Source organism: Tiliqua scincoides, chromosome 1, assembly GCF_035046505.1.
Source record: "Tiliqua scincoides isolate rTilSci1 chromosome 1, rTilSci1.hap2, whole genome shotgun sequence".
Classification (NCBI taxonomy): domain Eukaryota; kingdom Metazoa; phylum Chordata; class Lepidosauria; order Squamata; family Scincidae; genus Tiliqua; species Tiliqua scincoides.
This window is the reverse complement of record NC_089821.1, coordinates 264430651-264446037: the sequence shown is the minus strand read 5'-3', so window position 1 is coordinate 264446037 and position 15387 is coordinate 264430651. Positions and strand designations below refer to the sequence as shown.

Genomic DNA, 15387 nt, shown 5'->3' with positions numbered 1-15387 from the left:
TTCGGGTGGCATGCACCCAAGAGTTCTTAAGGTATTCAGTGTGAACTTGTTGATGAACAATTTAGCAACAATATTTTAAAAATTTTCTATCCTGCCCTTCCACCCCCACAGGGGTTACCAGTGCAGCTTACTGCAAATACTTGAAACTAAACCTTAGTACCATTGTATTTTAAAAAATTTAGACAAGTCTTAGAAAGTACATCATATCTACAATATGAATAGCATCTGATACATTTTTTAAAAAGCAATGTCATATGCAGAATAAATGGGCATTTTCAGAGTAGAGGAATGTAAGACACTGGTCCCCCAAGGATCTGTCTTGGAACCTGTGCTTTTTGACTTGTTCACAAATGACCTGGTGGTAGGAGTAAACAGCATCAATTTACACTTATTGTAAATATGTTTGCAGATGACACCAAATTATTCAGGATGGTAAAATCTAAAGCAGTTTATGAAGAGCTCTCCAGACTGGATGAATGGGCAACTGAAAGGCAGATGTGGCTCAGTGTCAATAAGTGTAAACTGAGCACACTGGAGCTGAAGATCCCCACTTCATATATACACTGATGCAGTCTGAACTATTGGCCATTATCAAAACTAATAAAACTTCATTAACACCATTTAGCACCACCTTGGCTGTTGTTGGAGAAGACAAGCTTACCTGCTTTCTCCAACCCTCATAGCTTCATCCATTGTCAAGATACTGGATTACATTTGGTATATTTTATATAAAAATTGTGCGTTGCGACCCACCAGTGCGTTAGGACCTAATTGCTGGTGGGTTATGAAACTGACAAGCTGATAGCTGGTTAGGAAAATGTATTGAGCCCAATGGAAAGTGAAATTGAGCCACATGCGCATGTTTACTCATGAGTAAGCCACTGTGCCTCAGTTCAAAGGGCAGGCTGAGATAAATGCAATGCCACCAGAATGATCTCGATCCAATGAATGCAAGCCCCCCAAAAAACACTTCTTCCATGCTGACAAGGAAAATGAGTATGCAAATGTGCATACTCTTATCAGGCAGGCGAAGGAGAGTGCAAGACCACCAGAGTGGTCCTGATCCAGTGAAAGTGGAGCTCAGTAAACACTCCAGAAGTGCCCTCCCCCACCATAATAAAGATAAAAACAGATGCTTGAGCAGTAAGGTTAAACTTTTTAAAAAGTCTTGTAAAGCTAGGTGGGTCCCAACAGAGGAGGGTTTCTTAAACTCTGGTGTTGCGATGCCCCAGCCAGAGGATCCTGGCCTCTGCCCCCTTAAGGGGTGGGGGCAGTGAGGGGGCAGTGACGCGATCCCCAGGATTGTGTCACTAAGGGGACTGTAGGGACTGTCATGTACTTACCAGTCCCTGCTGCAGCCTCCTGGGGGTGTGGGGAGCCCTGCGCGACCCTCCGCAGGGCTCCCCAGTCTTCAGAAAGTGCAAGCGGAGCAATCGTGCTCCACTTCCAGAGCACAATCACTCTGCTTTCACTTTCGAAGCTTCGGGGAGCCCTGCAGGGCTCCGTGCACCCCTGGGAGGCTGCTTCAGGAACTGGTAAGTAAATGCCAGTCCCCCTGCCCCCGATGCCTTTCCCACTCCCCTGCAAGGACTTACTGCGGTCCCTGAGAGTTTGAGAACCTCAGCAATAGAGTGTTATTTTAAAAAGTGAATCCCAGTGCTAAAACATTTAGGAACAACTGCTTTACAGAATTTTCTCTTTTCTGGGACTAGCTGTATGAACTACCTTTTCTGCTATGTCCGGAGGCTACAGCATATAGCTGTGGTTCATATAAAAAGAATGTGACTTTTGTTAATGTCACTGCCAAATTGATTATAGATATAATATTTTCAGACTGTTAAAAATTTGTACAGTTTTTCATTAAATGTTAATGTCAGCATAGTAGCGGTGCCATGCTGGCTCAAGAGAATGAAAGAGACCCAAGTGGGTGATAAGACGACTTTACTGGACTAAGTTGTTGGAGGGAAAGGGTAATGGCTGCCAGATCTTCTCTTCAGATAGGCTGCAGCCCATACAGCAAGTGATGCTGATTTTCAAAAAAGCAGTTCTGGATGCTTGAGATATTTTGAGCATCCACAAGTAGTTGGGGATGAATCTTCTAGAAAGGTAATTTACTGGTGTAAATGTAGACGATGTTCCACCAGTGTTAACCGTTAACCTCTTTTCTTCTAAATGTGTAGATGAAACCAAAGGTTCCTGTCTTTTGTGATTAGAGATTTTTTTTTTAAATCACTATACAATGGGGGTGCTTAGTCTGTCTAGTCTTTTGGGGTTCAAGCTAGCATATACAACACCCAAAAATTCCATTCTAAAATCTCTTTGAACATCAGCTTGCAAAAATTTATTCAGAAGAGATTTTTATTTGAAACTTCAGCCTCTGCCCTGCAATTCTAAGGGAAACAAAGCCCTCCTAAGAGGTAATGAATGAAGGTGGAAAGGGGACAGGATGATAAGAGCACTTAATTAGATAGATGCACACAGCCTGGAAGGTTTTTTATTAGCACTTTTTTCTTTTATACACACTGATTATATAAATTAATTTGCTGTACAGGTTGCAATCATCGCACTACAATCAGTCCATCAGATCTACCTATGCCAATAGAATTAAAATATTTTCTTGAGCTTCCATATTTATATCCTGTCATTGTTTATTAGTAGTGTGGGTAATGAGTGGATGCACTGGGAACCAAAGTGTCAGGGGGTGAGGTCGGGTTCTGCCTGTGCTTGCTATGACCTTAGGGGGTGGGTATAAAAATATAATTCAGAAAATTAAATAGCCGTACATACAGGTTGAGCATCCCTAATTGAAAATCTGAAATGCTCCAAAACCTGGAACTTTTTGAGCACCAACATGATGCCACAAGTGGAAAATTCCACACCTTACCTCATGTCACGGGTCACAGTCTAAATGCAGGAGTGCAACAGACAGTTTATTCAACATCCTCAAGGGAAAAAAGAAGCTCCCAGTCCCCTTCAGTTGCAGTATATCTTTTCCATGCACGCCCAGATTCCCCCAAGCAATACATTGTACAGTAATCTTCTAATCAAAAACAGCATCTTAGGTGGAGACTGAAGCCTGCTGTTTGTGGTTGCAGTTGTTTAAAAGCTGTTTAACAGGTATTCTGGTGGTGCTACTATGCTACTTGGTTACCTTGAACATATTGTTTTTTCACTGTATTAATGGTATGCCATTTTTTTTTACTGAAAAGTACTTATGTGTGAATAAGTTTAAGAAAATGGTTGCTTATCAGTAGCATATAAATTCAGAGTCACGAATGGTGTTGATGCTGAACAATCACAGAGTGTTCACATGAGTGGTTGAGACAGTGGCACCTTTCTGATGGTTCAGTGTACGCACTTTGTTTCATGCACGAAATTACTGAAAATATTGTTTAAAATTAACTTCAGGCTATATCTACAAGGTGAATATGAAACATAAATGAATTTTGTGTTTAGATTTCGGTCTCATCTACAAGACATTTTTTTTGGTTTTGCTTTTATATACCACCTTTCTTGGTTGTCAGATTTCTCCTCAGACTTTAATTCAAGGCAGTTCACATAGGCAGGCTATACTAAATCCCAATAGAGATTTTTACAATTGAAGAAGGTTCTGTCTTTCAAGAAACACAACATTGCAGATGGATCTTTTATGATCTGGTATCACATTCTGGCCTCCATTTTCCTCCCACACAGGCTGACAGCGGCCAAAGAGCAGGTGGAGTAACTCAGCATAACTCGGCTGGGCTTGTATCTTCAGGCAAATGGAGGCTCTACCCTCTAGACCAGACCTCCTGCCATACATTTCATTATGTATGTGCAAATATTCCAAAATCCCCCCCCCAATCCAAAATTCAAAGCACTTCTGGTCCCAAGCATTTCATATAAGGGATACTCAACCTGTAATTATATCCATACATATACACATTACTTTAATATACTGGTGTGCACTGCTTAACAACCGACTGCTTATATGATGGTGGTCAAAGCACAACAAAGAGGCTCAATGCAAAGAAGAGGCAATCTATCTGCAACAGCCTGTGCAACCAGCTAGTGTCTGGCAGGGTGTCTGTTTACACAACAAAGGCAATAGATTTGGGCTGAATGTCTGCTTAATGATGGGCAGCCCAATCCTCAGCTGCCTGGAGCTGCGGGACCCGGAGGCTCCCTGGCGGGCTCCTGCCGGATCCAGAGCCTCTCGCACTACTGTGGGAGGCTCCTCGGGAGAAGGGGACGTTTGTCCCCGTCCCCCGGGTAAGGGAAGCAGCCCCACAATGGGGCTGCTCACTTTAGCGGTGTTTGGTCGCCCCTAAAGTGAAGGTGCTCGTGGAGGGCGTGCAGCCCTCCACAAGTGCCTAGGATCCTGCGGATCCGCCTCTCCCCTGCCCCCCGGGATGCCCCGAACACACCTCCCCCCTCCCTGGAACGCCACCCCCCACGCCCTGGAACATGCCCCCATTCTGCAGCCCGGTGGTCACTGGCACTGCTGAGCTGTGAAATGCGGGCGCCCGCCAGACAGTGGTTCAGCGCCGGCCGGAGCTGAGCCACCTCCGGTGAGAGCCCAGCGGCAAGTCCTGCAAACGTACTTTATGGCATGTTTGCAACTGTGGTCCGTACTGCGGAGGTGCAGTGCAGGCCACAGGATTGGGCCCCTAGTCACATAACGGGGATAAGATAACTTTATTTATACATGCATACATATTCTGCCTTTCCACACCGCTTAAGGACTCTCAAGCCAGCTACCCCTGCTAATTGGGTAAGAGGCACTTTTTCAAGTGGGTGCTCCTTTTTTTAGCAGGGGGAGAGTAACTGGCCCACCTCACCCCAGCACTGTCTGTTCTAGTGGCTGTCTGCTGGTATTCATTTGCATCTGTTTAGATTGTGAGCCCTTTTGGGACAGGGAGCCATTCAGTTATTTGATTTTTCTCTATAAACCGCTTTGTGAACTTTTAGTTGAAAAGCGGTATATAAATACTGTTAATAAATACTGTTAATAATACTCCCGTTGTTAAGTGGATGTCAGGCCTTTGGCATCCCAGGCCCTGAATTGTTGTAAGCCAGGATGTGGCAGGAGGGGCCTTGATGTCCAGGCCTGGTATGAAATGTAAATTAAAGGAACAGCAGCTGCACTGTCTATGTTGCTGATTAGCAATCAGCTGCACCTGTTACAGGTGGGAGTCACGTGACTTGGGGAGAGATGTGTGCAGAGTCATGTAGGCTATGGTAGAGTGGTGCAGTGCACCACTGGACAGCCAATCTGAGTGGGTCACAAGACTGTCTTGTGACTATGAGGTTGCCCTACTCTGATTGGCTGGCCCCGGTATATATATGGGGCAAGCACAGACACCAAAGTGTGGGTTGTTGTGGTGGAGTTTCTGTGTGCTATGCTGCTGGTGTGTGTCTAATTTGAACTGCCTTCTCGTGACTGTGATCTTCTATATCCCTGACTTCTGGACCGTTTGACTGACTACTCTTCTGCCTGCTCCTTTACCAATACCTGCTTCTGCAACAAACAAGCCTGTGTCTGCTTCTTTGGCTCTGTTTGGGATCGCCTGCTTCTTTTGCTATCTCCCTATGCTCCCGTGCCATTCTGCTATCTGGAAAGCAAGGGCTATCCTCCCCTGCTGACCTGACAGTGGAACAAACCTTATTCAATTTATTCTTTGTAAATATCAGTTATGGGAACTGCTCCAAAAATATTCATAACTTGCAACTTTTATAGTTAGGTCTATGAGCTCTAACTGCTAGATTAGTCAACTATTGCTTTAGTTCATGGAGGTCAGTTCTAATCAGTGAGAGAGACATTTGTTTTGGCTGTGGTAGTCCTGGTGTAATACTATAATGGTAAACACTGAACTGTGTGGCGCAGACTTTCTCCTGGTTGCCAGGCTCCTGCTCTGCCTATCCCATTCTCTCTTAGAGATTTTGGGCAAGTAAAGACTGCCTGGTTCTAGTGAGTGATTTAAGGGATCAGTGTTGAATGATCCCTTAAATTTGGTTTCTTGCTGACACTATCTATCCATGCTGATGCTGCATTGCCCCTTTTTATTGGTTAGTTGCACTTTCAGTTTGTTTTATATTGTATTGTAATCTGTGATGAAGACTTACTGGCTGAAAAGCAGCATAGACATTTTCAAATAAGCAAATAAAAGAAATACCAAGACAAAATCAAAGATAGCCTTTCCCTCTAAGACTAGCTTCTGTTCCGTTCCCCCCCCCCCGCTTCTCTTGCATTTCTTCTAGTTTTTCAAAGCATTTCTTCTATTGAGGTGCTTGTAATAATGTACACGTATTATATTTACATGTAATAAATAATCAGTTTTTTATAAGGCAGATGATTAGTCAACTAAAATTCTGCAACTTAACAGCCCTATTACCTTATGTATGCTGATTTAATATGTAATGAACCCAAGGCTGCAATCCTAACCACACTTTCCTGAGAGTAAGACCTATTGAACAAAATAGGACAGACTTCTGAGTAGACCTGGTTAGGCTTGTGCCCCAAGTGTTATAAACTATTGTCGTAATGCTGTACCTTCCCTGAAGTGAGGCTTTCTTTTCCAGGATTCAAAACATTGAGTCCAGCCTTCTGTTAACGTACAGTCTCTTTCTTCTTTTGTAGCTTCAGTGTAATGTGAAAACAAGTGCTTGACCTCCAAAATGGCCTTCTGTCCCTGGAACATAACAGTCCTTGGTTTCTGAAAGATTGCTGACGGTCATCCTTTGGTTTTCTCTGGTTGTCAAAGGATGGTGTGGGAGTCCTTCACTTTTGCATTTTGAGATGTGGTTCTGACAGCCAAACCAAACAATGGCAGGGAAATGATTCCTGTCTTCTTGCTCTCTCAAAGTGTGTGCTTTCTCTGTTCCTCAGGCCATTGGAAATTTCAGCCAAGAAGCCAGTCCCTTTTCTGCGTCGAGTGGTGCCTGTTACAAAGAAGGTGGGCTGCTTTATATCTCTGCATAGAAATAAGTGCATAGGAAGAAAATACCTGATTATGAGAATGTTGAAGGGCATAAGACTAAAACTGCTAGAGGGGGGATATAGTAGACTCTTGTGGTGTTGGAGAAGGCTGGTGACATGGAAGGCAGTGGGCGGACAGTGCTGTATGAGGGAAAGTACCAGCGTGTGTGTAGAAATGGCACTAATTCAGCCAGCTTGAATCCCAGGAGGCAACATGGTGCTGGGAGCACTGCAAGAGAGCAGCTGCATCCCGGCATTGCTCCAGTGTGGGTATTCACTTTCCTTTGGCCTTCTGCAGGTGCCTCGTGACCCTCGTTTTGACAATCTCTCTGGGGAGTACAAGCCAGAAGTGTTTGAAAAAACCTATAGTTTTTTGAACGACGTCAGGAAGAAAGAGAAAGAGGTAACGTTGCAGCTGCTTGTGTCGGTGGCCACAGGCCTACAAGAGGGGAGTGCCTGTTTTGAGTAGCGTGTTCCTCAGTGTCCCAGGGATCTCTGTGCTTCACCATCTTTCCTCCTGCAGGCAGTTCAGAAACAACTGAAGAAAAGTCGGAATGTGGAACAGCGGAACAAGTTGCAATGGCTTCTAAAGCGAATGGTGAGTTGATGCCGTGGTGAATGATGGGCGCCTTGCGTTTCCTTCTGAGGTGTGGGAGGAAGGCAGGCAAAGGGCTGCAGCAGCCATTCAGCAGACTGTCCCACTGCCAGTGGTGTAGCTAATGGGGTGCAGGGGGTAGCAAATGCACCAGGCTACAGGGTCGGGGAAGGCTACAACGTGTGGGCAACTATGCCCACGTGTGACAGTCGGGCTGCTGCAGGCATGCACACAGGAGAGAGGAGATTAAGGGGAAGCAACAGTTGACTCACTCGCTCCTCGCTGCCATTTCCCCGCATGTGACTTAGGTTGTGGTGCAGGTGCGTGGGCACTGCAGAGCAGCTGGCCCAGCAGCTGAGATGGCGGCGGCGGCGGCAGCAGCAGCAGCAGCAGCCAGGGACTACGTGTGCTGCTGCTGCGTGTCCTCCACGGCTGCTGTGATGTTGAGCCCCAGCAGAGCACAACAAGCAGTTCCATCTCTGCTGCCTGCTTGGGGGGGGGGAGCTCTTCCAGGCGCACACACAGGAGAGAGGAGAGACTTAGGAGCCCAGCCCTATGCATGTCTACTCAGAAGTAAGTCCCATTATAGTCAATGGGGCTTACTCCCAGGAAACTGAGCATAGGATTGTAGCCTAGGTTCAGCTGCAGGCACGTGGCTGGCAGCTGAGATGGAACTGCTTGTTGTTGCTCCTCTCCTGTTGTTCCCCTCGCCTTCCCTCCTCCCTGCCTTACTGGCTGTGATCTCACCCCTGTGCCAGTTGTGGTGAACTTGTGCACCTCAATCTTCTCCTCCAAACATTGTCAGGGAGCGGGAGGGAAAAGTTAGCAAACCATACGCGCAGTGCTGGGACTGGCACACTAACCTGTGGGGAGGGGGCAACAGTCTAGCCTGTGCCCGCCTATAACTGCAGCCGAATCTAAGTTGCTCACCGGGTCGCAATCCTATCCACACTTACCTAGGAGTAAACCCCATTGATTATAGTGGGACTTACTTCTGAGTAGACAGGCACAGGTTTGGCTCTAGATTTATGGCTACTTACAGAAGTAAGAGGGGTGGTGTTTTGGGAGAGGGCTCCTTTGGTTTCTTCACTTTTTGGAAACCTCCAGTGAGCTCTAAGAACATTTCTATTTCAACAAGCCTTCTGCTTTTAGTCTTCTTTAGCACCTGACACCTGCTGGTTTTATTGATGCTTTTATGATTGATTGATTATTGTATTTTATGTGCTTGTGTGTTCATCCATCATGTCTGTGATTGTTTGCTGCTTTTTTACATTGCATTTTACAGTTTTATTTAAATGCATACACATTTAAATTGTTGTAAGCCACATTGGATGCCCCTTAGAAGAAAAGTGGGATGGATAAATAAATAAAATAATTTAATTCATACAACTAATGGCCCAATCCTAACTTCCAACAAGTGCTTGCTTTTTCAAAATATTGACTAACATTTCTCACTCACTTTAACCAATAAAAAAGACCCAATTTAATTAAATTTGATGTCATTGCGGGGGGGGGGGGAGGGATCCAAAATGTTCTTTGCACTGGGTAGCAAATGGCTTACTATGTCTCTGCCCTCTGCTGCCCATAAGAGTGGGGTGGGGGAGGGAAATCTTTGACTAGTTTCCCTGGCATCTTTGTGATTCCCATTTTGCTCCTTAGACACAGCAGGAGGATGCACAGATGAGACGCCAGAAGGAGAGAGAAAAGGACCTTGCCTTGAAGAGACAGCAGAGGGAACTGGCCAAGCAAGGGAAGAAGCCCTTCTATCTGAAGAAATGTAAGTTTGGGCTATGCTTGAGGCCTTGGTCTTAGTGTATTACTCTGATGATTAATACATGTTATCAAATGGGGATACCTATTGCTGATAGCTGGAAACTGGTTTGCAGCAATTGGCTGCTTGGGTCAACAAGATTGCAATTTCCTGAACTGAGTGCAAGCAAGGACTCCTTCCAGAGCTTGGTGGAGCTGGCTAACCTGTTGATAGCTCTGATCTTCCTTGATATGGTACAACTAGTGTGTGATGCTGGCCACCAAATAATTTTGCAAGCTCAGCCCCTTGAGTGCTGAAGAGTTAAGTGGGCCCTCACCTGTTGTGTTTATTGGCTCTAGTCACTGGCCATAGACCAAAGTGCTGGGGGGGGGGTGATTCTGGATGACTTTTTGTTGGTCGGAGTGTTATGAGATTCATTGAAAGATTGCATCTTGGGTAAAAGGGAGTTGAGAATGGAAAAGGGAGCTTGAGTTGTGGATAAAAATTGCTAGCGAGCATATGAGCAGTACTGGCTTGAACGACCACCTTCCTCTCTTGTGCCCTGCAGCTGACAAGCAGAAATTGGAGCTGGCTCAGAAGTACAAAGAGCTGAAGAAGAGTGGAAAGCTGGAGAGCTTCCTAAACAAGAAGAGGAAAAGAAATGCTGCGAAGGACAAAAGGAGACTGCCTTTTCGGAAGGATGTGTAATCTGTGCTGTAGGGAAAATTCCCGGTGAGGCCAGTTTTGCAGGCAGCCTTGCTCTGGGTGCAGATCTGCTTCTGTCAGTCGAACATTGTCTAACTAGAGGACTCTGAGCAAGCTCACTTCCAACAGTCTGAGTTTCTCTTGAATAAGAGAATTCCCATCCACTGAATAAATGAGAGTATTTGAGCAAAACTAAATGGTAAAGTCCCCTGGTTCAGAAAAGCCTCTTTAAGTGCTGCATTTATTTAGCCTCTGACAAGAGAGGGAGAGGATTGCATTGTACTCCCAATTTCTCCTTCCAGAATGTTTCACTCCCAGCCTGGGAAGTCCTTGCCAGTTTTGACTTTCTGTCCAATCAGCTTCTCTCAAGAGACAACTTCCTTTGCCTCCAGCCCTTTCCTTTCTCCATTTTGCAGCCTGTATAGGCTTCCAAGGCTTCTCAGTCTTCACCCCTCCCTTCTCTGGGATCTGCTCTTTCTCCTTCCCCCTCCCTGCCGTCTTGCTGCTGCCAGCAGTGCTGCTTGGCTCTGTTCCCAGTCACTTTCTTTCTTAGCCTCTACAGGAGTCTGAAGAGTTCCCCAGTTGCCAGCATGCTTTGTACAGGGCCTGCGTGAGGAACCAACGAGAAAGAACCTTCTATAAGGCAGTAACACTGTCGTGTCTGGCAAATAGCACAATCAATTTTGTTCCTTAGGATGACGCAGATCTTTTCCAGCTTGTTCAGACCCCAGTTAGAAACACATACCTGCTTCCTTTTGTTATGAATGTATAGACGTCTCACATTGGACTGGACCGTGAGCAGCTTCCAAGATATTTGACACAATGGTCCTAATTGTAGTATCTCATTTCTCTGGTTTTCATTTGGAGAGAGCTTCTTGGGCAACTAACGGATACAATGTATTTTGTAGTAAAATGTATCTCAAAGTAAAGTTTTTCTTATAAAAGCAAACTTGCTCCTCTTTCATCTGTCAATACATAAATTATGAGCAAGTGTGTCTTTTATTGTTGTACCTTTCACAGTATTCATTCCTTTCTTTTTAGTATGGTTTGATCTCATCAGCTAGTATCTGCTAGTATCCAGCATGGCTGCATTCTAGATAAGCAATTTGGGATTTTATCTTCTGGTTTGAATCGGGTTATCCCCCTTGTTTGTGTCTCTTCTCTCTATTACGTCTGCTCCAACTCAGTATGCTTTGCTACATATGTTCACTTAGTGCAGAGAACACCACTGTGTTTTGTGTATGGGCCATGGAAATTGATGGGGCCACACTAAGGCATAAGGAGACGTCTTCTGATTTATCTTTTGTGTATATTAAGCCATTTCTGCCCAACATTGCACATACACAACAGGGACCAAATGTGTATGCCAGTGGGCCGGGCAGCAGTATTTTCTTTATATTTTCTTTCCCGTCTTAAAATGGCTGCTAGTGCAATCCAGATTGGGACCATGGTGTGTGGGGATTAACCCTTTGCACTGTGTACATTTCCTGCCAACTCAAGTGACTATTTTCCCTCAAAGGTGCCATTGCCGAGAATGATATCTTAGGGAGACAAACAGCCAGATGACTTTAAGTGGCAGATTGTATTTGGCTCATGGGCGTTAGGTTGCTGACCCCTGCTCTAGAGAATAGGACCAAATCAAATGGGTTTAAAATGCAACCAAGAAGATTTTGATGAAACATAAGGAAGAGCTCCCTGAAAATAAGTTCAGCAGTTGAATGGTCTGACTCAGCAGGTGGTAGACTCTCCAGCATTGGAGGTCATTAAACAGAGGCTGGATAGTCATAAGAACAGCCCCACTGGATCAGGCCATAGGCCCATCTAGTTCAGCTTCCTGTATCTCACAGCGGCCCACCAAATGCCCCAGGGAGCACACCAGGTAACAAGAGACCTCATCCTGGTGCCCTCCCTTGCATCTGGCATTCTGACATAGCCCATTTCTAAAATCAGGAGGCTGCACATACACATCATGGCTTGTAACCCGTAATGGATTTTTCCTCCAGAAACTTGTCCAATCCCCTTTTAAAGGCGCCCAGGCCAGATGCCATCACCACATCCTGTGGCAAGGAGTTCCACAGACCAACCACACACCGAGTAAAGAAATATTTTCTTTCGTCTGTCCTAACTCTCCAAACACTCAATTTTAGTGGATGTCCCCTGGTTCTGGTGTTATGTGAGAGTGTAAAGAGCATCTCTCCATCCACTCTGTCCATCCCCTGCATAATTTTGTATGTCTCAATCATGTCCCCCTTGAGGCACCTCTTTTCTAGGCTGAAGAGGCCCAAACGCCATAGCCTTTCCTCATAAGGAAGGTGCCCCAGCCCAGTAATCACCTTAGTAGCTCTCTTTTGCACCTTTTCCATTTCCACTATGTCTTTTTTGAGATGCTGGACACAACATCTCAGAACTGGACACAATACTCCAGGTGTGGCCTTACCATTGATTTGTACAACGGCATTATAATATTAGCCGTTTTGTTCTCAATACCTTTTCTAATGATCCCCAGCATAGAATTGGCCTTCTTTACTGCCGCCGCACATTGGGTCGACACTTTCATCGACCTGTCCACCACCACCCCAAGATCTCTCTCCTGATCTGTCACACACAGCTCAGAACCCATCAGCCTATATGTGAAGTTTTGATTTTTTGCCCCAATGTGCATGACTTTACACTTACTGACATTGAGGCGCATCTGCCATTTTGCTGCCCATTCTGCCAGTCTGGAGAGATCCTTCTGGAGCTCCTCACAATCACTTCTGGTCTTCCCCACTCAGAAAAGTTTGGTGCCATCTGCAAACTTCGCCACCTCACTGCTCAACCCTATCTCCAGGTTATTTATGAAGAGGTTGAAGAGCACCAGTCCCAGGACAGATCCTTGGGGCACACCGCTTTTCGCTTCTCTCCATTGTCATCTATCAGGGATGTTGTAGTTGCAGGTTGCCTTCACTGGCAGGGGGTTAGACTTGGTAGGTCACTTTTAACTCTGATTGTTTGAATGAGACCAACTTATTTTGCATAGTTGGGAGGAAAGAGCTCTGCTGACCTGACCTCTAGAATTCCTACTCACCTTCCTCTGGCTTTTACCACCTGTATACTATCAAGCTCATCGCTCCAGCTATCCTGGTTAAAAGTGCAAAGTGGTGTGTGTCTGGGAGGGACGTCTGTTTTTTTTAATTAAATGACAGCTGTGATTTTTCAAGAGGGTGAATTCCATACCTAGTAACCAATGGTATGTTTGCATGGTGCAATCACATAAGCCACATGGCTCTGCAAACCCTAGTAGACGTACTTAATTCTTAACTGCAAAAGCTCTCTTGGTTCGGTTATGATACAAACTGTTGCAGATACTGAATGGACATCACCGTTGCTGTCCCTGTGTGGTGTTTCAAGAGAGTAAATAATGAGAAAGAAGCTGTGGAGGATAAAGCCAGCAGTGTCTTCAGTGCTGTACTGCCATTTATAGTCTGGGCCTTATATACTATAGAGAATGATTTCTTCCAAATGTTGCTTCCCAGTCTTTAAGAATTAAGATGAGAACTTAAGTGATTCCATTTTCTTATTCCAGCAGTGTAGAATTTTGCATACAATTTGAGCTGCTCTACATGTTTGTGGGAGAGGGGGAAGGTGGCAATGTGATTGGAACAATTGTGCAGTTGGCAGAGACCCAGGGACTTGGTTTGTACTCACCTCTGTCTGCTGCAACATCCGGGGGGGTGGTGCAGGGAACCCCATGCCTTAAAACATTGTAGAAATGCCATCGCGACCCACTTCCAGTTTCACGATCGCAAGCCGGAAGTGGGTTGCAGTTACATTTCTTAAACATTTTGAGGCACGGGGAGCCCTGCAGAAGGCTCTGCAGGGTTCTCCACACCTCCCCTCCCCCCTGACATCACCGCAGACAGGGGTGAGTACAAGCCAAACCTCTGGGTCCCCAGCAGCAGCACTATTGTTCCAATTGTGTCACCGCTTTCCCCCTCCCTTAAAGGGACAAAAGCTGGGGCAAGAACCTATGACTTAATGTGCCAAGCTGAATGTGCCTTTTTAGTGGTAGCTCCTAAGCTTTGGATCAGTTTTCCAACAGATTTGGGAGCTTTTCCCTTTTAAGTAAGTGGTTAAATGCCACTTAGATTGTGAGCCCTTTTGGGACAGGGAGCCATTTAGTTCTTTGATTTTTCTCTGTAAACCGCTTTGTGAACTTTTAGTTGAAAAGCGGTATATAAATACTGTTAATAATAAATGCACCCTTTTCTGATGAGATTGTTATGATTTAGTGTTCTTCTGTTTTTATGACAGCTCTGCTTATATCTTGCCTCTTTTCTGTTTCTGTTTTTTGTTTTAATTCTAACAAAATTCTAACTTGGGGATCATTTTGGATCAGCTTGGGAACCAATTTGGAAAGCAAGTTAAAATAATCATTATAAATAACTTGAAACGCAGGAAATGTCCCAGAGAAAGTTAGTTTCCATGAGGCTGAATAAGGCGACAGGTGAGCCTTCAAGTGAAGAGCATTCCAAAGAGAGAGTGCCACCACAGTGAGGTCCCTATTTTGGATCACCTAGGTACCCCTGACTGCCAGTTATGGGGAACCAGCAAGGCCTCTGATGTGGGTCTTAATACCTGAGTAGGTTCTTCAGTAAGCATATTATTGTACTGGTGAAGTTTGTTTACTGAACTAACCTGCAATCGTTACAATACAAATGCCAAATACAGCAAATTGAGTCTTCCAGCAGGCTGGGTGTGATGACCCCTCTGGATTTTGGTATTGACTCTCTTAGCTTGCAGTGGTGAAGTGAATATAAATACCTTCAGTTCTTTCCAGTGTTTATACCCCTTGGTTATACAAAATGATTGATTAGAGCATGCACTTATAAATGATTGATTAATCCTCTCCAACAGGAGCATTGCCAAAGGGAAAGGCTTACCTACGTTCGCAAAATGTTTTCTGTAAGATGGTACAGAGAGCAGGCTGGTCCTTCTCCTTATCTTAACTTCTTGATCCCGGCTTCTACCAGGACCAATTTCTTGTACCAGACACTTGTGGCATGCACGTTAGGTGCTTTTTCTCATTTGCTTGGGATGGCAAACGCGTGGCCTGATACACCTTGCACAGCTGGTTCTCAGGACGACAGCATCAACAAGAGCATTCTCAAGCCCCACAGAGAGTTGTCTGAATATGCCCTTACAAGGGGGCAAAACTGCAAGGTCAGTTTGTTTCTAGTTTCCCCCCCCCCCCCCGCTACATTTCCCTTCTGAATATATTTACAAAGTTAATGAGGAATTTTATTTGCTGGGCTAAGCGTACTGAAGTAATGCTGGCTGCCTTGGTATGTGCTCATGGAAATGAATGACCCAAATAGAGGGAAGAAAGCTACTTTCTCA

The 15387-nt window shown here is 45.1% G+C and overlaps 1 protein-coding gene across 1 annotated transcript in view; it reads left to right on the top strand.

Annotated features, from left to right (window-relative positions):
- Positions 1–14244, top strand: part of RRP36 (ribosomal RNA processing 36) — a 51046-nt gene extending 36802 nt beyond the window's left edge. Inside the window, exons 4-8 of the mRNA XM_066624941.1 lie at positions 6869–6935; positions 7257–7361; positions 7482–7556; positions 9213–9330; positions 9872–14244. Of these exons, the coding sequence (XP_066481038.1) occupies positions 6869–6935; positions 7257–7361; positions 7482–7556; positions 9213–9330; positions 9872–10011 (505 nt within the window). The 3' untranslated portion in view covers positions 10012–14244. The remainder of the gene's footprint in view (positions 1–6868; positions 6936–7256; positions 7362–7481; positions 7557–9212; positions 9331–9871) is intronic.
- The last annotated feature ends 1143 nt before the right edge of the window (positions 14245–15387 follow it).